The sequence below is a fragment of the Pagrus major genome, chromosome 1, assembly GCF_040436345.1.
Source record: "Pagrus major chromosome 1, Pma_NU_1.0".
Lineage (NCBI taxonomy): Eukaryota > Metazoa > Chordata > Actinopteri > Spariformes > Sparidae > Pagrus > Pagrus major.
In genome coordinates this window covers 37,862,023-37,889,198 of record NC_133215.1, presented here as the reverse complement: position 1 = coordinate 37,889,198, position 27,176 = coordinate 37,862,023, and the positions used below count along the sequence as shown (strand labels likewise).

At 42.3% G+C, this 27,176-nt stretch overlaps 1 protein-coding gene across 2 annotated transcripts in view; it reads right to left on the bottom strand.

Annotated features, from left to right (window-relative positions):
• The window catches only part of LOC140998533 (glycine receptor subunit beta-like), a 114,010-nt gene that overhangs the window by 66,253 nt on the left and 20,581 nt on the right, over positions 1-27,176 (bottom strand). For both annotated transcript variants that reach the window (XM_073468859.1, XM_073468852.1), the window contains exons 3-6: positions 24,533-24,600; positions 23,978-24,204; positions 15,949-16,031; positions 13,560-13,697 (exon numbers count right to left, since the gene is read on the bottom strand). In XM_073468859.1, the coding sequence (XP_073324960.1) occupies positions 13,560-13,697; positions 15,949-16,031; positions 23,978-24,204; positions 24,533-24,600 (516 nt within the window). The remainder of the gene's footprint in view (positions 1-13,559; positions 13,698-15,948; positions 16,032-23,977; positions 24,205-24,532; positions 24,601-27,176) is intronic.

The window sequence follows — 27,176 nt, the reverse complement described above, 5'->3', positions numbered from 1 at the left end:
AAAGCCTGACAACGGTGAGAGAGTAGATGCTCTTCTCACCGTTGTGGAAGGATTACGACAGGAAGTCAAATCTCTGCAAACCACTGTGCAGGCACTGGCAGGCCCCAGTAAACCTTCCCGTGCATCCTCCTCTTTAGGATCGGACTCCGCCACTTTTGCAACAAAAACAAGTTCCTTTGCACCTCGACGAGAAGTTGATCCTAGGGGGGGTTGCTGGGAGTGTGGGTGTAATCGACACCTGAGACGAGACTGTCCCTATTTGCAGGGAAACTAGAGGGGGCGCTCACAGAGGGCCAAATGTCCGCCCCCCTTCCTTCACTTAATATGGCCCCTGACGGGTTAAAGGGCGGCTCTGGCTACCTTAAAGCTAAAATAGGTGGGTTTGAATGTCATGTCCTTGTAGACACTGGAGCCGCTTGCTCTGTTATTCCTAAACAGTTGTGGCTTACAATAACAAAAGGGGGCTGTAACCTAGAGAATTATATGGGTAGAGCCACAGCAGCTAATGGGGGAGGGATGCATGTTGTAGGATGTTGGCAAACCATATGCCAGTTTGAATCTCTCGCTCTTGTTAACAAGTTTTTAGTTTCTGACATACCCTCCGAAGAAATTTTGCTCGGGTTTGATTTTCTTTCCCAGTATGGTGCTGTGGTCGACTTGGGTAAAAAATCTTGCCAGATTATGGGAAAAAACTTTCCCCAACTTTAGAACCCCAGGTGGTGTCTGTTCAATCTGATACCATCATTCCCCCACGTAGTGAGGCCATCATTTGGGGTCAGGTCCAGAGTGGGTGGGGAGATTATGCAGAGGGAATGCTGGAACCATCATCCTCCCTCCCTAAGCACTGTGATGTATTAGTAGCCCGGGTGGTTTGTAGGGTTGAGCAGGGTTTATTGCCAGTGAGAGTGATTAATGTAACCAATGATGCGCTAACATTAAAGAATGGCATGAAGGTGGGCACCCTGTTCACTAACATTGAAGTCGGGGAGGAGGTAGAGCAGTGTGGGGACACTGAGGGGGAAACTGTCCTGCAGTCTTGGACAGTGGAGACCCTTATGAGCCAGTTTGGGGTGGAGGACAGGGGTTTTTCTCAGGGAGAACTTAAAGCTATTCGGCAGTTGTTCCAGCAAAACATCTCTGTGTTTAGTCGGGGAGAAACTGATTTGGGGAGGACTCACCTGACTTTACATAAAATAGACACAGGTGATGCAAAACCTATTAAAATGCACCCACGTAGGGTCCCCCTCCACCTACAACAGGAGGTGGCTGATAATTTAAAGCAAATGCTTGCTGATGGCATAATCAGCCCCTCCTGTAGCCCCTGGGCAGCACCAGTGGTATTAGTAAAAAAAAAACAGGGTGGGCTTCGGTTCTGTGTCGATTATAGAGGGCTTAATGATGTCACCAGGAAAGATGCTTACCCCCTGCCAAGGATAGATGACGCTCTTGACAGCCTTAGTCACGCTTGCTGGTTTTCTACACTTGATTTAGCAAGCGGCTATTGGCAGGTGGAGGTAGACCCTGCAGATCGCCACAAGACTGCATTTATAACACGCCAGGGACTGTTTGAGTTCAATGTTTTGAGTTTTGGCCTTTGTAACGCGCCCAGTACATTTCAGCGCTTAATGGACTTGATTCTTGCTGATCTGCAGTGGACCACATGTTTGGTTTATTTAGATGATATCATTGTTTTTGGCCGCAGCTTCCAGGAGCATCTGACCCGCTTGGAGGGGGTGCTTGGGAAGCTTCGGCAAGCTAATCTTAAAGTCAAACCCTCCAAATGCAACCTGTTTTCTACCCAAGTGCATTATCTTGGCCATGTTATTTCAGCTGAAGGGGTGATGCCAGACCCTGCTAAAGTGGAGGCAGTAAGAGCATGGCCTGTCCCTAAAAGTCAGACAGAGGTCCAAAGTTTTGTAGGGCTGGCCTCGTATTATAGGCGTTTTGTCAAGGGTTTTGCTGACATTGCCCGGCCTTTGCATCAGTTGGTTGAAAAGGGGAGGCGGTTCCAGTGGACCGATCATTGTCAGGGGGCTTTTGACCAACTCAAGGCAAAGTTAATCACAGCCCCTGTGCTTGCATATCCTGATCCTAATAAACCTTTTATTTTAGATACAGATGCAAGTGATGTGGGGATTGGGGCGGTCCTGTCACAGGAGGAAGGAGGTCTGGAGCGTGTTGTTGCATATGCGAGTCGGGCCCTGACGAAACAAGAACGTAAATACGCCACAACAAAAAAAGAACTTCTCAGTATGGTTGCTTTCACAAAACACTTTAAACATTATCTGTTAGGGAGAGAATTTGTGCTGCGGACCGATCATAACTCCCTGCGGTGGCTGCATAACTTTCATGGCTTAGAGGGTCAGCTAGCTCGCTGGGTAGAACAACTTGCCAATTTTCAGTATAAAATCATTCACAGACCGGGCAAGCTACACAGCAATGCAGATGCTCTCTCAAGATTGCCAGCTTTTCTTGAAAAAAATAAACAGCCGGTGCAGATTCCATCCCAGGTACAGACAGAGGTGGTCAATCCAAAAGTGTGTGTTGTACAAGAGGCCCCGCCATCAATGGGGTCTGGTCAGGATGAAGAGTTTGATGAGTTGTCCCGAGCACAGATGGATGATGAGGAGTTGCGGCTAATAATTGAGTGTAAAAAGCAGGGAGAGAGTCAGATCCCAGAAGCCCCGGAACTGCAAAAATATGCTCCAGTCTGGACCCAACTTCAGGTGCATGGTTCTAGGTTGGTGAGGATCCCCCCTGTTCATTCCGATGCTGCGTCCCAAGTACAGACAGTTTTGCCCCGTTCAATGGTGTCCAGTGTTTTAGAACAGCTGCATAATGTCTCTACCGGGGGTCATTTGGGCGTACAGAAGCTGCAGGGGAAGGTCAAGGATCGTTTTTTTTGGCCTGGGTGGTTTGCAGATGTGAAGTCATGGGTCCGCCAGTGTGTGGATTGTGCATCTCGCAAGAGTTCAGGCAAGCAGCCCTGTGCCCCTTTACAGCCCTCTACCACCTCCAGACCTTTTGAAAGGGTGGCGCTAGACATCCTTGGGCCCCTCCCAGTGACACCTGGTGGGAGTAGGTACATTTTGGTTATTGGGGATTATTTTTCCAAGTGGACGGAGGCGTTTCCACTTCCTAATCAGGAGGCGGGTACAATTGCAAGGGTCCTGACAGAGGAGTGGGTGTGTCGGTTCGGGGCACCGCGTAGCATTCATTCGGATCAGGGGCGTAGTTTTGAGTCTACTTTATTTAAAGAGCTTTGTAGACTCTTGCAAATTCATAAGTCCCGCACATCACCTTATCATCCCCAGTCTGACAGATTGATTGAGCGTTTTAACCGTACACTTTTGTCTATGCTGTCTCTTTTTGTTGAAGACAATCAGTCAAACTGGGATGCCCTTTTACTAGGCATGGTACGGTTTATGTGGGCAAACCGAACCGTACAGTTTGCTTCTCACGGCACGGGGCATGTGTAGACCGTACGGTGTCCACGGTTTAAGTTTTTTTGGTGACCAGACGTTCGACGTGCGCATTGTAGCCCGTATGTTACCACGTGGTTATCAACCAAAGCAAGGAGGAGCGGCGTGTACAAACATGGCAAGTGGAAGTGAGGAAGGCGGGCCGCCTAGGCCGGACATAGAGGATGCACCATCGTCATTTAAGTCAGGTGTGTGGGACCATTTCGGATTCCGCGTCACTTATGATGATGCTGGCAAAAAAAGCGTGGATCGAACGGCCACGATATGCAAGCATTGCAGAATGCATGTTCCGTACGCTGATGGAAACACTTCGAACATGGCCAGCCATTTGCGCAGATATCACCCAAGTGTGTTAGTGGAGGGGAGGAGAGGAGCGCCTGCCAAAAAGCCCTTTACCATCAGCGCGGCATTTAAACAACCTCTGGCTGCGGACACCGCCAAGGCCAAATCAATTTCAAAAGCCATTGGTTTATTCATTGCGAAGGACATGCAGCCCTATAGCGTGATGGAAGGTGAAGGCTTCAGAAACATGGTGAAGGTGTTGGAGCCGTGATATGTCATACCCACTCGGAGATACTTTGGCACGAATGTCATTCCAAACTTATATGAAGACACAAGACATGACATAGTTAAAGAGCTATCGGAGGCATGCCAGGTAGCGCTGACGACGGATGGATGGACTTCCAGGTCCACGGAAAGTTACCTGACAGTGACAGCCCATCACATTACGCCCCAGTGGGAGTTAAGAAGCTGCGTGTTACAAACGCGCCCGATATACGAGAGCCATACCAGCGAATTTCTGTCCCAAAAGCTGAGAGAGGTGGTGGAGGAGTGGAAGTTGGAGAGGGGCAGCGGCAGTATTCCTGTTACAACGGACAATGCCAAAAACATTGTGAATGCCGTAGGTTTGACGGAGGGACTTGGGCCACAGATTTCCTGCTTTGCGCACACCGTCAACCTGGCAGCCAAAAGCGCAATATCCAATGCCCAAATCGCACGACTGTTGGCGAGAGTCAGAAAGGTGGTTACTTTTTTCCACCGTAGCACTACTGCCGCATTCGTCTTGAAAACGAAACAGGACTTGCTGACATTGCCAGATCACAAGTTAATTCACGACGTGCAAACTCGCTGGAACTCGACATACGACATGTTGGAGCGCTATGTGGAGCAACAGGCGGCCATATATTCCGCCGTGACTGACAAAGACATGAAAAAAAAAAACAAGGACATTATCCTGTTGAATGACGGTGAGACAAAGCTGGCAGAAGGCCTCATAGAAGTGCTTAAACCGCTGAAGAATGTCACCACCCTCATGAGTACAGAAACATCCCCATCCGTCTCAATGATCATGCCACTGCAGCGCATGGTGCTGAAAGCAATGGCACAACAAAGTGCAGATGACAGTTCTGCCATCAAAGACGCCAAGGCAGCCATCAGCAAGGATATCCAAAGCAGATACAGTGATCCTAGCCTTCAGGACTATCTACACAGAGCCACAGCACTAGACCCAAGGTTCAAGTCCCTGCCTCATCTAGATGAAGCCTGTGTTGACAAAATCTGGGGTGACCTCACAATAGAACTTGTGAACCTCGAAAAGCAGGTAGGCTATTCTGATGTTCTGTACATATAAAATAGGCCTAGCTTAAATGTTATTCATCATTTATAAACTGCATTTAATCTTTTTTTTGCTATTATAATAGATATATAATAGATGTATATTCCCACTGCCCTGTGGGAATTACTGTAACTGTTACTGTCACCTGCTTCATGCCATTAACATTTCCCAAATGTCTATCGTCTGATTCTTGTTAGGCTCAACAAGCCATTGAGGCCCAGGCAAGCACTTCATCCTCAGGAGCAGAATCCGGCCCGCCAGAGACCTCTCCTCCCTCCAAAAAATCGGCCATGGCAACAGTTTTTGCAGACTTTTTTACAACAGAGGCAACAACAAGTGCAAAACCTTTGTCAGATGTCATAAATGAAGAGGTCACATCCTACAAGCAAGCTGGCTGCATCTCTGTAGATGAAGATCCCCTCGCATGGTGGAGGAGCAATGCACACAAGTATCCCCATGTGGCGAAGTTGGCACAACGTGACCTGGCTGTCCCAGGCACATCTGTGCCAAGTGAGCGGGTTTTTTCTACAGCAGGGGACATTGTCACGGCAAGTAGGTCTCGTCTCTTGCCAGAAAATGTAGACAAACTGATTTTCTTGCAAAAAAATATGAGAATTAAGTGAAAGGGGGAGGGCTGTTATTAACAGTGCAGTGTTAAGGTTTATTGCAATATTTAATTGAACCTTTCTGTATTTTTTGTATTGTTTTAATATAAGAGTGGCAATTTAAGTTGAGATTTTTTTTAAATATAAGAGTGGCACTTTATGTTTAGATTTTTTATTGTTTTTAATCCATATGTTTCTTTTTTAAGCCATATGTTTCAAAGCACTGCACTTTTAATTTCAAGTGAAACAATACACATATTCTCTCTCAGGGATTAGAGTTGTTGATTTTGTTTTCTGTTGAGCTGGTTGGATGGTGGGCTCATTATGTTTACAGCCTCATGTTCTCAGGCAATTGTGTGTTCTTCTGTTCAAAAGACTTCGTCTGTTCCTGTAGATGCCACCAGATGCAGCAAACATTCCTGACACTTTTTTGAGTAATAAATGTAAAACATGTTGAAATCATCCATGTCTTCCTTCTTGCTCTATCAAAATACTAAGTTTCTGAAATAAAAGAGTGTGCTTAGAGGCAATTGAACCTCTGCATTATTATTACATTATAACTATAATTTTATACCCTTTTGCTGTATCCTAAAATATGGTTAGTTAAGGTAAATGGCAATTAACTTGAGACTTTACCCCTGTTATAAATTGGCTGTTACCAGAATGGCAAGGACCAAGGATATTACTAAAGGGCAAGGCACTGTAATTTCATAGTTGTGTAGTACTGTGGTAGTAAAATCTTTTCAGTGATTATTACAGTGTTCCACTGGTGTAATGGTGTGTATTATGGGCCCAAGATAAAAAGTTTAAAAAAAAACTAAAAAAAAACCGTACAAAACCGTAAACCGTAGACCTCATACCGTGATACACACCGAACCGTGACTTTTTTGAACCGTTCCACCCCTACCTTTTACCCTATGTAATGTTGGCCTATCGTAGTAGCGTCCATGCTAGCACCTCTTTCACCCCATATCGGGTTTTGTTTGGACGAGAAGCCGTGCTACCTGTTGATGTTATGTTGAATGTCAATAACCAAGAGTCGTTTTTTTCAGTGGATGATTATGTGTCAAAGTTGAATGACACGTTGTCATCGGTGGTAGAGGCAGTTCGAAGACATCAGGCTAAAGCCTCAGAACAACAAAAAGCCTCCTATGATTTTAGGGCTAGCTTTCAGTTTTATTCTGAGGGAGAGCTGGTTTGGGTGCACAATAAGGCCAGGAAACGTGGGGTGTATCCAAAACTACAGAGACGGTACAGAGGCCCATTTAAAGTGGTTGAGAGGGTTACCGACGTCTTGTATAGACTAGTACCAGTTGAGGGAGGACCAGAGAGTGTGGTTCATTTCAATCGACTCAAACCTTTTGTTTCTTCCCCGTCAGTGCCATTACAGCAGGAATCGGGACCCAGAGGGAGGGAGCAGACCAATCGGGGACCACGGCCTCCTCCAGGGCGGCGTTCCGAGGTCCCATTAGGTGCCAGCTGGGTCCACCACCGCCGAACAGATGGGGGCGCCTCTGGGTCTGCAGGAGAAAGAGCGTCGCCTGTAAGCCAGATTGGCGAGGGAGTCTTACAGCAAAACCGAGCCCCTGCCTCTACTGATGTTTCATCAGCCCTAGTTCCATCTTCTGGAGGAGGGGGGCCCACAGCCAGCTTGAGGCAAGAGACTCGATTGCTGGGTGAGGCACGTCCACAGCGACAGCGAAAGCCACCTGCCTGGGCACAAGACTATCAGATGTCGTCATAGACTCGGGGACGAGTCTTCGCTATAGGGGGGGGAGTGTGATGTGACTGAGGAGGGGCGTGGGCTGGGGAGGTGGAGGAGATGAGAAACAGGTGCGGGGAGAGACCAGGTGTGGTAATTAGAGGAGGGAGACGCTGGGTGCGGAGAGAAAAGGAGTTCGGCTGTGTGTGGAGAGAGAGTTTTTTGAGTCTGGCGGCTGGAACTCTTTGGTGGGGAGGGTGTCGTTCGTGGCTGGTTAGGGCCACCGGCGATGAAGACAGCCAGAGCAGGGGGTTAGTGGTTCCAGCGATAGGAGGGGAGGCTGGGCGCCTCCTGTAGTATAGTCAGGGCCGGGTTTAGAGAGTGGGAGTCTGCTGCTGCCCCTTGCCACCTTCTCAGTCGTAGCGTTTGAGCCTGCTGCTACTCCTGCCGCTCCTTGCCACCGTCTCCGCTGGAGCGTCTCTGCCACCGGATGGACTGATCTGCGCCGTCCAACGAAGCCGTCTTCCCCGGGGAGTTGGACGGCGTCTCAAGCTCAGACCCCGGGGGGGGGGGTCTCGCCAGACGGCGAGTTGAGTACCCTTTTACTATATTTACTTGTAAGTTATTGTAATGTATAGGACAGTGGGGGCGGGAGCTCAGTCGGGGGACTCACCTGCGCAGCGTAGCGAGGGGGGGCTGCCATTTCTTTGGTGACGTCACGTGAGTTGCAGTGTTAATAGGTCACAGGTTTTGTGGCCGAACAGAGTGTAGTTGCAGTGCCTCCAGTAGAGGGTGATAGCGTGCTGTGTTATAGTGTGCCTTAAGCTTGCAGTGATTTGTAGTGGGTAATAGTGGGAGCCCTTTTCTCCTGACAGCTAGCGCAGGCTTCTCCTGGCCACAACCCACCTCTCAGTCCCCTATTTTATAATTGTGTCCTATTGTAATAAAGATTATTGTATTTTGTACCCACTGCTCTCTCTGAGTGTTATTGGACGGCTCTGACCTGGTGACAAGTCTGCCATCTTTTGACTGAACCCAACATTCATTACAGTATGTTATGTTCGTCTCCTCCTCTCTGTCTGCTCTGGATCTTTTAGCAGTTTTGATAAAGATCCAGTTTGGGTAACCACAGGTTTTAAGTGATCCCCTGAAGTGCTTCTGTTCCTTCTCCTTCCCCTCTGACTTTGAGGGCACAGTCTCAGCCCGATGGTTTAGGGTTCTGATGACCCTCAGCTTGTGCTCCAGTGGGTGATGAGAGTCAAACAGCAAGTACTGATCTGTGTGTGTAGGTTTTCTGTACACCTCAGTGTTGAGGCACCTGTCTTCTTCAGTGTGTACTGTACATTCCAAGAAGGGCAGACTGTATCCTCTGACATCTTCTCGTGTGTTGTTGTCCACAGCATTTATATGTTCTGTGAAGAATTCCACTTCCCTTGCTCTGATTTTGACCCAGGTGTCAATTACATACCTGAACCAGTGGCTAGGAGCAGTTCCTGTGAAGGTACTCAAGGCTCTGCTCTCAACATCTTCCATGTAGAGGTTGGCCACATTGGGGACACCGGTGAGCCCATGTCACAGCCGTGCTTGTGTCTGTAGAAGCTTTCAATATACTGGAATCAGAATCAGAATTCCTTTATTTGTCCCGCAAATGGGGAAATTTCTGTGTCACAGCAGCAAAGGACAGGAATATTACAATAAACAATAATAAAAGCAACAAATAAATAATATAATAAAAAGATAAGAAATAGAATAGACTTGTATATACATAATATTTACAATATGAACAGTGTCATTATAAACTGTGTGGGCAGTGTATTTTTATTTACAAATAATAAATATGGGTATTAAAAATTGTCCAGTTAGTGCAAACCAAAATCAGAATGAGAATGGGATATGTGTAGAGTTTGAGTGCACATGTGAGGTCTACTGGGAGCAGTGCTGGTTGTACAGTCTAACAGCAGCAGGAAGGAAGGACCTGCGATACGTCTCCTTTACACACTTGGGGTGTATCAGTCTATCGCTGAAGGAGCTGCCCAGTGCTGTGATAGTGTCCTGCAGGGGGTGGGACTCCTTCACCAGCAGCAGTGACAGCTTATCCATCATCCTGCTCTCTCCCACCACCTGCACTGGGTCAAGAGGGCATCCCAGGATGGAGCTGGCCTTCTTGATAAGTTTATCAAGTCTCTTCCTACCTGCTGCCGAGATGCTGCTGCTCCAGCAGACTACTCCATAGAAAATGACTGATGCCACCATAGAGTCATAGAAAGTTGTCAGGAGTGCCCCCTGCACTCCAAAGGACCTGAGCTTCCTCAGCAGATGGAGTTTGCTCTGACCTTTCTTATATGTTGCTGCAGTGTGATCAGTCCAGTCCAGTTTATTGTTCAGGTGAACTCAATGTCCGTTCCCTGGATGTTCACTTGTGTGCAGGGTTGTCTGTGCCTGCTCTGATGAGACCGACAATAGCAGAGTCGTCAGAGAACTTTTGTAGATGGCGGTGGGGTGACTGGTGGGAGAAGTCTTCAGTGTACAGGGTGAACAGAAAAGGGGCCAGGACTGTTCCCTGTGGGGCCCCCGTACTGCATACAACCATGTCCGACACACAGTCCCGAGTCCTCACATACTGTGGCCGGTTGGCGAGGTAATCAAGGATCCAGGACGTGAGGTGTTGGTCCACCCCCGTGAGCTCCAGCTTGTCCCCCAAAAGTGCAGGCTGTATGGTGTTGAAAGCACCATACAGGTGGCCGTCAGGTGGTCGTCAGACAGAGGTCAAGTAAGGCACAAATGTGGTCTTGGTTGGACAAAGTGCTGTCCTGCAGCAGGCGTTTCTTCACCAACTTAACAGCTTCTTGAGTGGGAATGCATGGAAAGAGTGATGTGACATCATAAGAAACTGTTGTTTTGTCTGGGTCCAGTGTTATTTCTCTCACCTTGTTGGCGAAATCCTGTGAGTTTTTGATGTGGTGTTGAGTGTTACCAACCAAAAGTAACTGAGTTGATGCAGATGCTAATGGGTCTGAGTGGTGCTCCTTCCTTGTGTATCTTGGGGAGTCCATAGATACATGAATGGCTTCCTTGGGGTACAGTCTGTAATATAATGGCCTGTCATTGGCTTTGTGCAAAAACTGGAAAAGGACAAAGCCATTGACAGGCCGTTTTATTACAGACTGTTCCCTGGGTACCCCTTTACCCCACTCTAGTAATGGGAGTAATTTTACTTCGAAAATATGACAGAATGATCTGGGCCAGGTATTGAAACCCATTGTCCATCCGCTTAAAAGGATGACATTTAGAACCTTCAGATAATAAGCCATCTAAGTTATTTAGTAACAATATGCAGTCATTTTAGGATTTAACTGAAGAGCTAAGCATATGTGGGTTCTGACCCCTGGGAACACAGCTTGCCAGATGGGGTTGGGCCATGGGCACCACCCCTGGGAACACAGGCATGCTGCTGGATTGGCCAGAGGCTCACCTGAACCTCCTCCCCAACTTTGGGCATAAAAGACCATTACTATAGATACAAATTGGATTTCTTTTTTAACCCTCGCCTTGAACATTACACCACCTCCCTCACCACCTTTCATGCCCCAGATTCCAGCAGAGGAAAGACCAATCATTTCTAGCCCTGCTTATTCCTTTATTCATTCATTAGTCATTCAGCTTTCTGTTGCATTTCTGTAAAACTTTAGGTTCCATTAATTTATTGTTCTGGCCATCGTTGGTCCAATCTGAAAGGACATGGCGATCCACCAAACTGGAAGTGTTGTGTTTGGTCTGGCTAGATAGCCTTTAAACTTACAAGAAAGCCCTCCATAATGCCTAATTACTCAGCATTAATGGAGGAAAAAAACAACAACACCAAGTTTCTTTTCAGCACTGTAGCCAGGCTAAAAGAATCATAGCTCTATTGAGTCATGTATTCCTACAACAATTAGCAGTTACAACTTTATGGGCATCTTTAATTATAAAATTTTATTTATTCAATACAAAATTCATCATCGGACCTCAACTGGTACAAACTTACTCTCAAGCACAAAAACCTTAGAAACAACTGTCAGACCAGAGATATATCTAGATTGTTTCTTTCCCATTGACCATCACCAGCTAACTTTTATATTTTCTTCATCTAAACCATCGGCATGCCTCTTAGATTCCATCCATACTAAGCTGTATGAAGAAATTCTACCCATAGCTTTCTGTGAGACATGATCAATCTGTCCCTATTTCCAAGCTATGTACCACGGTCCTTAAAAGTAGATGTAATTAAACTTTTTCTTAAAAAGCCTTTACTCTTGTTCCAGATTTCCAATCAGGTTTCAAAGTGCTCTAGCAAAGAAACAGCATTGATAAAAGTTACAAATGACCTTCTAATTGCATGTGCAAGGACTTGTCTTTGTACTAGTCTTGTTAGATTTTAGTGCCGCATTGACCATCACATCTTATTACAAAGACTGGAATATTTAATGGCCATTAAAGAAACTGCATTGAGTTGGTTTATGTCCCATTTATCAGATCGATCTCCATTAGTTCAAGTTAACAATGAATTCTCATTGCATACATGAGTAAGTCATGGAGCTCCACAATGTTTGTTGTGCAGACAGTACCCAGTTATACTTATCAATTAGACCAAATGACACTAATCAGTTTACATAAACTTCAGGAATGTCTAAAGTCCCCAACAACCTAGATCGACAGTCAGCCATAAGGCATTGTCAGGGCCATCAGTGAGTGCCAGTGGCACTAGCTGGTGCGGTGTGTCCAGCATCGTTGGCCCTGGACAGCCCTTGTTGGAGGTTTTTTGGCTTTTTCAGCTTGTAGAGTCTGTGGCGGCTTGTCGGTATGAGCAATCACTCTAATTGGCTATTAAGGTAAGTCGATCGATGTAGAAAAGAGAAAAAGAAAGCGAAAGCCACTAGAGCCTGTTGCTGTAGTATCCACGATTTCACCTATTTAGCGCAGTTTCTCCTTTGCAACTTTTTATCAGCCATACTCTTGATAGGAGCTGGAGTCAAATGCTGCTTAATCAAAACAACAGGTTGTATATCAGCAGAGAAGTATTTACATTGATCACATTTATTTATACACAGCTGCAGAACAGAAGCTTGTTGGCCACCGGCTGTAGCCTTTGTGCTGTGGTTAAGTGCAGCCTTTTGGCAGAGACACGGGCAATATGAGGCAACACAACAGTCGGCCTTCAACAGAGCTAGGTCTTTGATGTCAGTTTGGTGTGTCAGGGCTTGCAAGGACATAAATATCTGGATGACCTGTAATTTTCAGCTATTTAACTGAGACAAAACAAAAGTTATTGTACTGGGCCCTAAATATCTTAGGGTGCGATCACACTTGGCCCAGTTGCTCCGTACCATGACGAAGCACGCTTGTCCATCCTCCCCAGTCCCCTGCTGGCCTGCACTCACATTGCTCCGCCCACAATTGGGTCTGAGCACAGTTACCTCTTGTATATACATCATCACATCATAGCCGGTCGCAGCACAATGGAGAACAACACAGAGAACATAACTTTACTGACTTTTTTGTGGCTTATTATTTTATGTTGTTTTGGTCATAAACAGCCCTTTTCACATTCCTGTATTTCTTGATTATGCAAGGCAGCGTAATATGCATGACTATACTTGGGCACCCGTGCATGTGCTCATGCATGAGCAACTGTACTGTGCCGAAGCACACCTCTTCCAACCGTGCCAGGGCCAAGAAAGTTCATGGTACAGAGTGCTCAAACTACTCAAAAAAACTGGACTTTGGGGGGGTCAAATGTGCTACTTGATATGTAGTAGCCTACCTAAATCTGTCAGTGGAAAATATTATTCTTCAGCAGGTATGTTATAACAACCTTGAGCTAGCTTAGCATTTTTGTGTTTCTATGTGCAGTATTTATTCAGTTTGGGAAAAATTTTGCATTCTCTGGAGCATTCAAGGTGGACTCAACAGGGACTAGATATCATCATCGCTTCACCAAAATGCTCTAATGTGCCTTCCACATTTGTGGAAATACAGCAAAAAATAAGCAAATGTTTTTGTTTTGTTTTGTGTTGCATAGGATTGCCTCAGACTCGTGTAATCCAAACATTTCTCATAATTTAAGGTAGTGGCAATGTTAATGCTTTGTTAAAATTATATAATGAACAATTACTAACCTGTTCCTTGGTAGTACTTTGTGCAGTTTCCATATTTTATGTCCTCTTGTTTGATGTCAAACTGAGGGAGAGCAATCTCATCCATCTGAACGGGGTCAGACTGCCACATGAACACTAGATCACTGGTGGTATAGCCAACTAAAACATAAAAATGGAAAATATTTATGTATTATTTAATGTACAACAATAAAAAAAGATTACCTTCTATTTAATTATCTTAAGCCCTTTTGCGGCATACTGGTGACAGACCTGAAAAAAATAAACAATTATAAAACAATAAACAAGAATTTCAGAGTATACTTCGCATTAAACATTCAATACAACAGCAACATATTTTACTAATGGAATAACGTAAATTAAATGTACTTTACATTTTGCTCAAATTGTTTGTTATTATGGAAGAAGATAAGATCATGCTTAAGATAAGAAGGTTGCTAGATACTCCTGCAACCATGCAGCCACACTGTTGTCGTTGATTTCAGTCCTGTTTTTTTAACACTGTCCAATCATGACGCATGGTCAAGAAACTATTTTGTCCTAAACAGTGGAGTGTTTGATCACTAGAAAGCAATGTTTTTCACATCCTGCCTCTGATTTCATGCTATTATAATGATGGGCATTTTGTGGACAACAAAGACAGTAAAGACAAAGACTGCTAGCAAGCAAATATGGAAGTTAACAATACAGGATTTAAAATATACAAAGGTTTCAGAAGGAACTGCATTCCAAGTTTGTTAGGGCCTCAAGATGACACACAATGCAGTTTAGCGGGGAACTGTTTTACTTCAGTTTTACCGCTCTTGTCCACTGTGTTCCTAAGGGGGAAATGTAAAATAGTGCTGTAACTATGTTAAACAAACACTCCATCACTTTGCAAGCTAAGGAAAACTACATTGCTACATTTGCTACTGCAAACACTGCTTCTGTTACTGTGGCTCGATAGCAAACATCAGCTGACTGCAATCTCACATAGAGAGAGACCTGTCATTCAGTGCAAAGAAAATGATGACTGGTGACTACCAGAAGTGTATTTTTATTATATACAGTGGCAAAGGCAAAGAAATGTTTAACAAATCCTCAATTTGAACTACTTACAGGAGGTCAGCCACTAGGGGTGGGTGGTATCCCGGTTTAATCACCATCACTGGTTTCAGATTCTACTATGACATTTTGCAGTACCTTCATTACCATCATAAGTGTTCTAGCCTATTAAAAATAATGTGGTTTGGTGTGGCTGCGATAACATGCAATTAGAGGGCATACTCATAGAAAAAAGTTACATCCAGTAAGGCTGGATTCACACCAAACCCGGCGTTCCAGCGGAAACGCAGGTCCTCTCATTCATTTTGAATGTGGGTAGTGGGTTAAGGCTGCCTTGTGAAAAATTTGAAACAGACTCAACTTTTGGAAAAATGCAACCCAAGATCATGTTGCGGTAGCCACTCAAGTAAGCTTTTGACGGAGCAAGAGTGTTTGGGGATAGGCACGAAGCAGTAGGAGTGAGCTGCCTTTTCTTTACTTCCTGTTTTTTCTCCTGTTTTTGGTTAGGTTTGGGAGATAGGGTAAACAAATGTCTTTTTGTTCCTTTTCTTTCATAGGGTTTAGTTAGATTACTGGTCAGGAGTTAAGATTGGGTTTGTTTTGGCCTGAGCTCACCCTGAACACAGGCTTCACCGTTGTACATATTTTCACTCACACTATATAGTCGCACTTTGTCTTTGGCACCCCTAGGCCGAGTGAACACTAGACACACACACACACACACACACACACACACTCACACCCACACCTGTATAGTACATGTTAGTTATATTGTGTGTTTTCATTTTGTGTTAAATAAAAGACTTTTGAACCTTCATGCTGTCTATTTAATATTGTACAAGAGTGAATGTTGCCAACCTCGACTCTGTCAAGGACTCCAAAATCCTTCGACCAGTACTAGCTGTTATGGTAATTTTGGTTGTAGTTATTAGGTTAATTATTAATCAGAGTTACAAACTGACAGTTTAACTTTTTTTTATAAGACTGATTTGGTGAGTCAGCTATCTTTTCCCTTCTTCAAGGGTGCTTCCCCGAGCTGATCTTGTGTAAATTGGATCTTATTATTTATCATAATTAATGATTATCCCTGATAATCATTAAGCCATAGCCAAATTTAACCCTAAACTCCCTATTAATGTTGCATGAAGCACTACAAGCAGTATTTCAAATACTTTTTAAGTTATGAATTTCTGAGTTTGGCCCTCAACATTTTAGGAATTCTTTATATGTGTATTCTAAGCCTCAACAATCACTTATTTTTCACTTGATTGGGTTGAAATGTGTCCTGAACTTTCAAGAAACCCTAAGGATGTTGTGTGTGTGTGTGTGTGTGTGTGTGCGTACTCACAGCTCTCCAGTTGCATCTTACATAGCTGTGTGTCCATTGGGAAGAGTGTAAGATCCAAGGGGCAAGACAGCGTCACTGATAGCCTACATACAGAAAGACACGTATACATGAACACACACACCTCCACACATGCACACAAAAGCAAAAGGGTTCCAGAGGAAAGAACAAAGCAGCCCCATTTAAGGATAATGCTTTTCAAAGTTTTAAATTTATCACTTATATCTATAGTTTGTCTTCCAGTTTGAACTGCCAGTATTGTCCTCAGATGTTGTTAGCCCTCAGAGACCCAAAGATATTTTTTGAGACTATTACTCCATGTTCTGTATGTATTTATATTCTTCAAATAATTAGCTGTAAAATCCAAATGTTTCTAATTCTAAACAAATCTACCCAGCACCACTGCAATCTGGTTTATATGGGACAGTCTACAGAACAAAGTGGTTCTGTTAGGCTTTACAATTTTAGGTGCACTGAAGTATGTGTCAACGTCAGCATGCTAACATGCTCCCAACCACAATGCTAAAATGCTAATGTTAAGCAAATTAAATGTTTACCATATTCACTACAGGTGTGGAAATTTCTCGATTATAAGATGTATCGCTATGCGGACGTGGAAGATTCTGCAATAATGCAGAGACAGAGCATAATCTAGAGTCTGCAGCTGATGCTGATTGTTGATTGTCTGACCTCAGCTGGACAATAAAGTTATGTTGTGACGCTGCTCTCATGCTTTGAATTGTGGATGGACATTAGGCTAACGTTACTTATGTAGGAGGTATGTCGGAGGGAGGCAGACATCTGAAAGTGATAAAAACTACTTTTTTAAAACAGACATTTCGAGCCATGTGTCGGATTTTATGAACTTGCTGGGAAGCACGAACCGGACGAGACCCAAGCTGAGCCTGACTTCTGCTTCACAACAATTATAAATCATGTTAGCCATTACCATCTGAAGCTAGTGTCTGCAGCCATAAATAATAACTGTTAGAGCAGCCCCGCTAATTAGCTAAGATCTGAGGAGGCGCTGTCAACTTTGCGTCCAACTCTGAGAGAGGTGTGTGCAGCAGAGTCAATAAATGCCTTATCTAAAAGCTGCTATGTGAAAACAATATTATTGTAGATTACAACAAACGTGACTGCAGATGGATTAATGTTTTGTTTTGGTAATATGAATGTATTGAAAAGATGGAGCTTTTATTTTGTAGACTGCTGTAGTCTGATTATTGGAAGGACTTTCTGAATAAAAGGGGGGAGATTAGCTTAGTTTCAGTCCCTACTCTCTGGTACCCACCGTACAGCTATTTCTCTACTCAATGCAGTGAAAAGGAGGTAGCTGCCTATTTTGAATATTTTGAGCAGGCTGGCCTAATTTGAAGAATGATTTATGCAGTTTTTTATTAAGTGTTGCTGCTGGACAGTTTGTTATTGTACCGTGATTGTAACGCCATACTGATCATACTAATTATGTCACGGTTAAGTGTCTGTTTGGTTTCTGTTTCCTGTTTTACTTTGAAATTGTACCCTTGTGTGTCGCGTCCTGCTTGTCACTTCCTCCTGTGTGTTTTTCCGTTAATCCCCTCACCTGTCCGTGTCCGTCCTGTCTCCACCTGTACCTCGTCCCGTCATTAGTGTCTCTGTATATAGCCTTTGTTCTCCCTCATGTCTTGGTCAGCTCGTTTTCCCCTTCCCCCGTGTTGGTCCGTGTTCCGTGTTACTTCGTGTCCCGTCCTCTGATGTCCCGTTCCTGACCTTCTGTGTCTGTCTTTGTCCGTCATCCTCCGTCTTGGTTTGTCTTTCCCTGTGTTTGCCTCCCAGCTTCATCCCCGGTTTTTCCTCATGTCTCCAGTGTCTCCTCATGTCTCCAGTCTGGTATGTTTCTAGTTTTGGTTTTTGGTTTCTCCTTTTGATTTGTACTTTGCGTTTGTTTGCACTTTGTTTTAGCCTTTAGCTGTTACTTTGTTTTAGTCTGCGTGACTCATTTGAGTTTTTCTGTATCTTCTTTTGTCTGTTATTCAGCTTGTTATTAAAAGCTCGCTTTTTGTTTCCCCCAAAACTGCCTCCTGTGTGTGTGCCTGTGAGTCTGCGTTTGGGTCCTCCATTTAATATCCCTTAAAACATAACAGATTATGATGATGAATTTTAAAAAAGGGATTGTTTTGCTGGTCATGCTGTATTCAGGGGTATAGCAGGATTGTCATTACTGTAGTGTTTGTATTGCCGTTTTGATGATTGTGCTTGTCCGTTGATAAAGTGGTGCTGGGCCTATGGTATTTCATGTTTGCATTTCTTTTTATGTTGTGCACTATGCTGCAAAAATAATTCGCCTTTGGGGACAAATAAAGTAGAACTTGAACTTGCTCATAGCCTGTTCTAGTTCAACATCACATTAATTATGTAACTAAATAATAACCTAGCCCAAAGTCTGCTAAGGCCCTAATTTAGTGGTTATTTGGCCTGAAACGGGACTCAAATAAATATATCAATTATATATTATAATCAACTACAGTATAATTAAAATATATAATATACTCATCAAGTTGTATTTCAGCATCGTTAAGCAAATTGGTCCATTTGGACAGGAGACGCATGGCAGCTGACACACGGCCCAGGACTTTTAAAAGGTTGCTTATTCTGCTCTATGCTATGCTTATCAACATGGGAGTGGACAAATATGCTTGCTTTATGCAAATGTATGATTATTATTATTATTATTATTTATTATTGCAACAATCCAAAACACTGACAAATACTGTCTAGAATATTCTCCAGAATATTCCTCAAAGGTACTGCATGCTAAAAAAATATGCTGAAAGCATAACATTGCGAACTCAAGCCCAGCGAGTAACAACAGATGGGCATACTGACCTGAATGTAACATTCCTTAGTAAAACTAACACAATGTAGTGTCCAACTTTACACTTGTAAAAGTTAACTATACAATGTTAATCGGTCTGCAAGCTGTAGCCACCCATTTAGCTATCGCTGTTATGAAAGTTTGTTTCACGCAGAGTTGTCCAGGCGTCTCCGTTACAAACTATCCAGCATGGTCTGCCTTTGGAAGGGGAAGATGGCTCTGCATCAGCTGTGTGCTTGGCCAGCAAGTGGTATTTGAGACTCAATGTACTCTGGTGGTAACTCAATTCACATTGACAGTAAATGCAAATACTGCATACATTCACAATGCTTGAGAATATGAACAATGAAGTCACATCACGGTCTGCCTGACCATTGTAGCGCCTTGTCTGCTATGACTCTGGGAGTCCTAGTTTTAAATCCAGGAGACCAAGAATGGATTCATGGCCAGCATTAGCTAACAACAAGTCATTCAAGCCCTGAGACGCACATTTCAGTGCTGTGGTTTTATTTTCTAGAATCAAATTGAATTTATCAAATAAATTATATTCATGAATAAAAGCCAAAAGTTGATCTGATCAATCTTTTCTAACTTAACTAAATATGGAATCTTAGAGATAGGCCTGAAATTGTTCAGATCAGAGGAATCAAGAGATGGCCTTTTTAAAAAGCAACTGAACAAGAGCAGTTTTTAAAAATTTTGAAACAAAACCATAAAATTTGCTAAACAGAGAGGGGAAACTGTGTCAGCAGAGAAGCATGCATGGTGGTGGATAAACTTTTGTCTCGCGGAAAACACAGTCTCTCAAGTGGATAACCCATGACCACGTTGCAGATGTAGGAACACATGTCCATCGCCTCTGCATTACACTGAGGCCCTGTTTTTCTTGTCAACTCTGTTAATCTGGATGAAGCACCTCTACAGGAAGAGGGGCGCCATCTTATCTCCTGGCAGAGAGGACAGTGTTTTTCTTTGTTCATAAATACTTCAGATGAGGACACTCTTAATTAATTTACAACCCAAAGCCTTTGAATGAACTTTCTCTCCCTTCCAAACAGATAAATTCTTCCCACAGGTCATGTGGAGTCCTCTGCCAGTTCACCAGGAGGGACGAACGAACTGGTCATCAGAAGGTGTCAATACAGAGTCTTTACATGTGTAAATTAAGTAACACATCGAATGGCTCTCTTCCCCTTTGTTTTACTGTATTTCTTTTTACCTGTGTCTCTCTCCTCCTCTCTAACTTCTAATTCACACATGAGCTTGAGAGGACACTGGAAACCTTTTTACCATTTGTTATTATGATACTCCCGTCTGTTATTTACGACACATCTGGTCTCACTATCTGTGGGGCATTCCTCCAGATTTCAGACCATTTCTAATTAACCATTAAGTCAGGATCTCATTCTCTTAATTCCAACAGGTTAAGAGTCAGTAAGAGAAGTTCATAAAACTGATCTTTCTCCCGTTTCTCTGTGATGAAATTTGACTGAAATCAAGTTTAATGTTCAAATGTGTCTTGTGTTTGGTGGAACCACAGTACCCTCCAGTGGTGAGTCCGGGTACAAAGGAATTAGACTGTCGGGAGATCTTCTGTTTAATACGTTTTTCCTGATTACTAGTAAAAGTTTGTAATATGTTTCTTCGTTTACAAGTATTAAGCTATAACTAGAAGAAATGCGTACAGGTGATCAATTCTATCAGTTCTACTGTATCTTTAAGTGTTTTCATGTTGATCCAGCGTTAATTTCTTTTAAATGTTCAGCGAATTTAATCAGGTCATATTATTTCATTGTTAGATAAAGTACATTTATTTTGCCATGGTAAGGTCCTGAGAAAGGCGAAGCACGATCTCGAAACATTAAATCGATAGTTTAAATTTAATTAGGTTTCGTGAGTGTAGCGATATGGTCTACAGAGTGAACATCATCAGCCCGCCCCTTGGAGGCGTACTCAGGACTACAAATACCAAGAGACAGCTCTCGCTCGCTCTCTTCTTGTAACTATTCTTCTTGAAAATTTCTTCGCTTCTTTTAACTTTTTCAACCTTTACCTTTTGTATTTTTGCGACACGCTCTTAGGCAGAAATCTCCGCACAATTGACCACGTGTGATTTTTACCTCAACCTCCTAATTTGAGGATGCACTGATTTTAAGTGCTTTCGTTTTGTTTAGTATCATTATTTTACTCAGTAGAAGTTAATTTAACTTAATTCGTCTTGTTTTGAGTAATAACTGAGGACTCGCCCGGCCAGCGTTATTCTCTAGTTATTTTCATCAAGAAAGTTGAATTAGTTCGATCAAAAGTTCAGAGTCACCACTCCATGTAAGAAGAAGACTTTTATTACGACCAACACCGTTAATAAAGTTGTGCAGTAATTGCCTGCATCAACAAACCGTGTGAACGGTTTGCAACGAGAGACTTTTTGCCAAGCCGAGACCGGCCTGCCTCCAACGCTCACAAGTGGTGCCATCCCGCTGGGCAGCGGACCGGGACCTTCCTGCTGAGTACCGGACGGACTGCGCTCTCCCTCCGACACCTGGACGAGAGAACCACCCACAGGGAGATCGGACGAGCTGCGACTTCCCTCCAGCTCTTGGACCGGCACTGCAAGCCGCAGAGGAGACGTGACTCAACTCCTGCTCTTGGACCGGCACCGCAAGCCGCGGTCAAGCCATCAACTCCGGCGAAAGTTTCAAGGTGGTGGACGTCTCCAACTCTACAGGCAAAGTAGGCTAAACACCCATGCACACTACTGGAGTCACACGCATGTTTCCTGAGTTGGTGTCTCTTTACTTTTCATTCATAGTAATCTTTAATTAATAAGAAATCCGGTTAGGGTCTCGTTAGTGTAAAAATTACTCCCGTAATCTTTGAATGCTTCCCAGACTCGCGACTTTACCATCCGCTCATCTCCATATATTCATTACCATGATCATTTAGTCTCCACATTTTATGTTATCATTGTTGTTTGCTTAAATCATCCTTTCATTTATTCACCCTGATTTATTTAGTAAATAAACATATTTAACTGTACGTCGTTGTCTGTGCAGGTTTGTTTTAATGTGGAGAACCGATGGAAACTGTGTAGAAATCACTGCTTCATTTGTGAGATTGAATAAATTGATCTGAAATTGATTAGAATTGATACAAGTTAACCTTGTTTAGTCGAATTTGATTAATTACCTCCGGATTATTCAAATAGATAAAAACATCGGAGGTGGTGCCCCATTAACGAGTGTTTTATTAATCGCCAGTGATTAATAGATTACATTTATTGGTAGTGTATCTCCTACACAGACATTGCTTTGGGAATTTGACAAACGGCAGCAGCAGGAGGGGGTAAGCTGTTTGTTCAGTTTAGTTGCTAGCCATGAGCTCCGCCAGCCAAGCCGAGGCATCAATACTGCAGCTGTCAGCATCTAAATGTCTCCTCAGTTTCACCTGGAATGCAGGCGAGGAAAAAGGTAACTGGGATAGAGTAAAATCCGGAAGTGTAGTTTCTAAAAATTGTTAGTGAAAGCGACGAGGCTTGCCAATGGGTTGCCTTAACCACCAGGCTGAAAACAAAACCTAGCTAAGCTAGGTTAGCAGCTGAATAGGAGGACCAGTAGTAAACAGCCGACCCTAAAACTTCAGGGCCCATATTCCTAAAGATTCTGAGAATCCTCTCAGAGAGCTCCTAACTTAACCTAAAAATTCCCAGCAAGGAGTCTTAGTTTAGGATTGATTCCAGAACATTCTCAGAGAACTCTGAGCAAGGAATGGACAGAAACTCCTATCTTAGTGAGGAGGTGTGGTTGACCCCGTTGCTAGGTATGAGTCATCATTTCAAAAGCTGTGATTGGTTGATCCTAAAAGCTAGATAAAAAATATACTTTTGGTGATAATGGGCAAAGGATGGACCCTCAAATCGATAAACTTAATCATAGAATCTAATCTTATGAAGACTGTGTAATTGTAAATAATATTTCACATAAAAGAAAATATCTGTTAAGTGAATAGTAAGCTATACTTTAAAATTATCCTACAAAATGTGTGAAAACTTAGGCCCACTTGCACAGTATTCACATAGTGATAGTTATATTTATTTGCTTATATTAATTGCCATGCTGGTCATTTTTGCACTTTCAACTTTCAACATTTCAACTCAATTTGGTATTAACGAGGGTAAAATGGCTCAGCTTTCATCAATGTCTGTGATTGCTGACCAACCTATAAGAAGCAGTGTTGGTTGGCTTTCAAATCTACTACAAACCAGTGAACAGCAATGGAGAAGAAAAGAACAAGGAAACCCAACTGGACAGAGGAACAGAAATCAACCACAAACATGATTCCTGCACGATCCAATCTGTAGCGTTTCATTAATTCACTGCCATCCAGTGGTTGGAGAATATCTCTCCTGCCTCTTCCATCCGCCATTTTGTCCTCTGCTAAGGGAACTCCTAAGCCGCTTAAAAGTCCTCTTCCCTGCTCTTAACAGATCTCACCTTAGGAGCTCTCTTAAGAGCTAGGATTTTTTAGGAATAGCTTTTATCTTTACTAGGATCTACTTTTCACTTTTAGGGTAAATTCTAAGAAAACATCATGATTCTAATAATTTTCTTAGAATTTGGCCACTAGGAGCAACTCTTTGCACTAAGAATCTTTAGGAATACGGCCCCAGATCTACAAGTCTGATAGTTAAAATCATTTACCCTATTTAAACATTCAATTAAGAAAACCAGGATCTAAAAAGTGTATGTTAAATGTGGCTTAAAAACTGAAAAAAAAGACCAACAGACCAACATAACATCAAAGCAAAAAAGTCGTAAATATGTGCCAAGTCTCATGGCAATCCATCCAGTAGTTAAGATCTTTTATTCTGGACATTTCAATTAAGAAAACCAGGATCTAAAAAGTGTATGTTAAATGTGGCTTAAAAACTGAAAAAAAGACCAACAGACCAACATAACATCAAAGCAAAAAAGTCGTAAATATGTGCCAAGTCTCATGGCAATCCATCCAGTAGTTAAGATCTTTTATTCTGGACCAAAGTGGTGGACCCAACAAATATACCAGTGGTTAATTGCAAAAGAGGAGGCTCTGTTCCTGATACTGCTTCCTATTTAGAGCTGTAGGTTCTGGGTCTTGGGGTTGATTTTAAAAAAAAAGATGACAAAGGTGTGTCCATACCTCATACTGATCAAGACATCTCCATTCCTGAAGATGAAGAGCAGAATGTTGTCCTGTGTGACATCATGGAAATTGGCATTCTTCTCATTGGCAAAGAAAAGGTCTGGTTTCCACAGACACTGGAACATGTTTGGGTCAACAGTCAGTGCATCACTTTTAAAGTCAGTAGGAAGTCTTAAGCGTGGGTCATTCCATCTCTGACGAAGAAATATGTTCACTCTGTAGTCCTGTAGAGAGAGAGATTTTATTAGTAATTGCCATTGCTGCTAATTCTGCTGCTGCTACTTCTACCACTAATATTTTCCTCTGTTAGGGTTTCCTGCTATTTCAGGCACCAGCACTATGACAACACTGCTAATGTTAATAATATTAATGTGAAAATATTTTGCCATTGAGAAAGAGTTGGGTCAGTCAAAAATATGAAAACATTATTTCACATACCTTAGTGCTATCTAGCAGTAGCTGCGCTATACTGACAGAAATTCAGAATTCGAAAGTAAAGAAATGTGTTTTTTAAAAATTAAAAAGTGTGTTTGCGGTGTGTGTATGCATCACCATGGTGGTCTCCTGGATGGACCCAAAGCTATTAATGAAGATGTTGACCCTGGATTCAACTGGGATACCTGAAACGCACATGATAGATAGATAGATAGATAGATAGATAGATAGATAGATAGATAGGTAGGTAGATAGATAGATAGATAGATAGATAGATAGATAGATAGATAGATAGATAGATAGAACTTCAATCACAAGTATACCATTATTTATTTACACTTACATTTGTTTCCCTTCTGTCTGTGGTGGAAGGCTACAGTAGTGGGGCAAAATGGAATAGGTTCAATTTACAAGCACAAAAAGCAGCTGGCTAAGAAACTAAACTAACTGACATGTTCTGTCTGTCCGTCTGTCAATCTATATTCACCGCTTCATTTCAGTAGACCCGCTATGGACAGCAGGCAGCTATACACAGACACAAATCCTAAATAAGCCATATTCCCTTTACCGTTACACAGAACAAAAGTAATCATATTCTAATATTTAGATACTAAGGGTGTTACTAAGAGTGTTTTCACTTCAAGTGGACCAACAGAAGAGAGACTCAGTTCTGTTTGTGTTAACATTGTCAGTTCACATTAGAAAGGACTCTGTTCTCCTTCTGGTCCAGTCAGCTCTAATTCCTCTAATTCCGTTAATACCATAGTTCCAATGGAGCTCCGGGGGAGCTCGACTGCTTTGAGTTATGTATTTTGATGGCTGCTGCTTTACTTGTCTTATTCACACTAACTGTTAAATTCGATTGTATGTTTTTATCATGATAATTTAATGCTTGGTCATTTCAACTCGAAAGATTTTTAAAAAAATGATGTTGAAGATCAAGTAGGTGATTTTCTATTGTGTTTACCATCAGCCTTGTTTATCAAAATTTTTGACACAGCCTAATCAATTTTACATAATTCCAGTAAAATAGTTAAATTAGCATTTCACTGAGGAGAGAGAAAGAGCTAAACAACCAAAGGGCAGGCCAAAATCTCAAGGCACACCTGTATTCAAATTCAGGTAAAACTGCTTCTGTAACATGTGTTATCTAATCAGTCCGTACTTGTTTACTTTTATCCACTAATGCCAACAAAAATTTGACAAATAACTTTACTACTCATGAAATATTTATGACTAAAAATATGATGAGAGAAGCTGCAATTTGGGTGCACCAAGTCCTAATCTCGGCAATATATATGCCTTCATCTGGCCCTGCTCTGACAGCGGAATTTTGGAACTGTACTATGAGCAGGACGCACAGTTTAACTTTCTGTGACTGTGTGGAAATCTGATGTTTTCATATCACAGATGACAAAGAAAGGTGTCAAAACATGAGTCTGAGGCTGCAGGTAAAACACACTCATATAGACTGATATAAGTTTAGTGCAGAAAAAGGATAGTTAAATATTTTAATTTAATATCCAAATCTTGATTCAACCGTCAAGTCCCGAGTCCAAGCAACTTCAATGGGAATTGAAAGAAAGCTGGCAGTCTTCAGTTCCAATGATTTCTACAACTCTCATTTTGTGTGATGGAAAGTGTGGTTCAACCATGAATGTTATTAGCACATTTTTTGTGCTTTTCACTAGCTGTAATGTTACTTTAAGTGGTTTTAGTTCATCTGTACATATTTGCACTGACAGACACTGAGCCTGTTTTTTATTGAGTTTTGGAAATTTGTAAGTTACAGCTTGTAATGGCTTGGTTTGATGCACACGAGATGATGTCCTCTTGTTCCATGTGTCTGGACAAAACATTCATTTTAATTCCTAAGCTCAATACATATATACTATTTCACAATGTCAGACTTCTCCTAACACATTTCTGACATAATCATCTACTAGCATTGAAACCAATGGAGCAAGTCTGAGGTATCCACCTGAAACAGGTTTGGGTGGATTACTGCAAAATGAATTGCAATACTAAAAGAATTATTTAATAAGTGTAATCATAATTTATTTCATCATTAAACAGTTTGATGTGACAGTGAGATCATAGAGTCCTGCTCAGTTGAAAAGTGCTGAAACTTGTACAAACGTAGTACAAATATCTAGTGATAAAATAAAATCACTGAATGTAACTTTATAGCCACTGAAAAGTATAAAAACATTATTTAGCTAATTAAAAGAACAACAGACATAACACATCTTGGAATTTTTTATATGCAATGAATATTTACACTTTCACATACAAAAGTTTCAAGGAAATTAAAATAATCCTTCTTGGAAAAGTCTAGTCAGACTCCTTTTTTTTGGAGATATGAATTTTTTGAAATGACAGATTTTTCGTTCTTGTAAAAAATGCTCTGTTATTTTATTAATTTGATTACTGTAACCATTCAACTATTTAAATGAATGCATGTTGAAACACAATTTTCTTTATGCTCTCTGGATGTTAAGGACAAAAGTTCAACCCAATCAAGTGACAAATAAGCAATCGGTCAAGCTTAGAATGGATATACAAAGAATCACAAAAATGGTGAAGTTTAGCTCAGAGGGCCAAATTTTTTGGTTTCCACATGATTTTTTTAAAGAAAATACATTACATAATATGGGAAAAGTTCTGGGGTGTCATTTGAAAAACTCTTCAGAGAATCTGCTCATGGATCGGCCTCATATCCCATCAAACCCACAGTCAACCAGAAATGGTCAATGCAAAG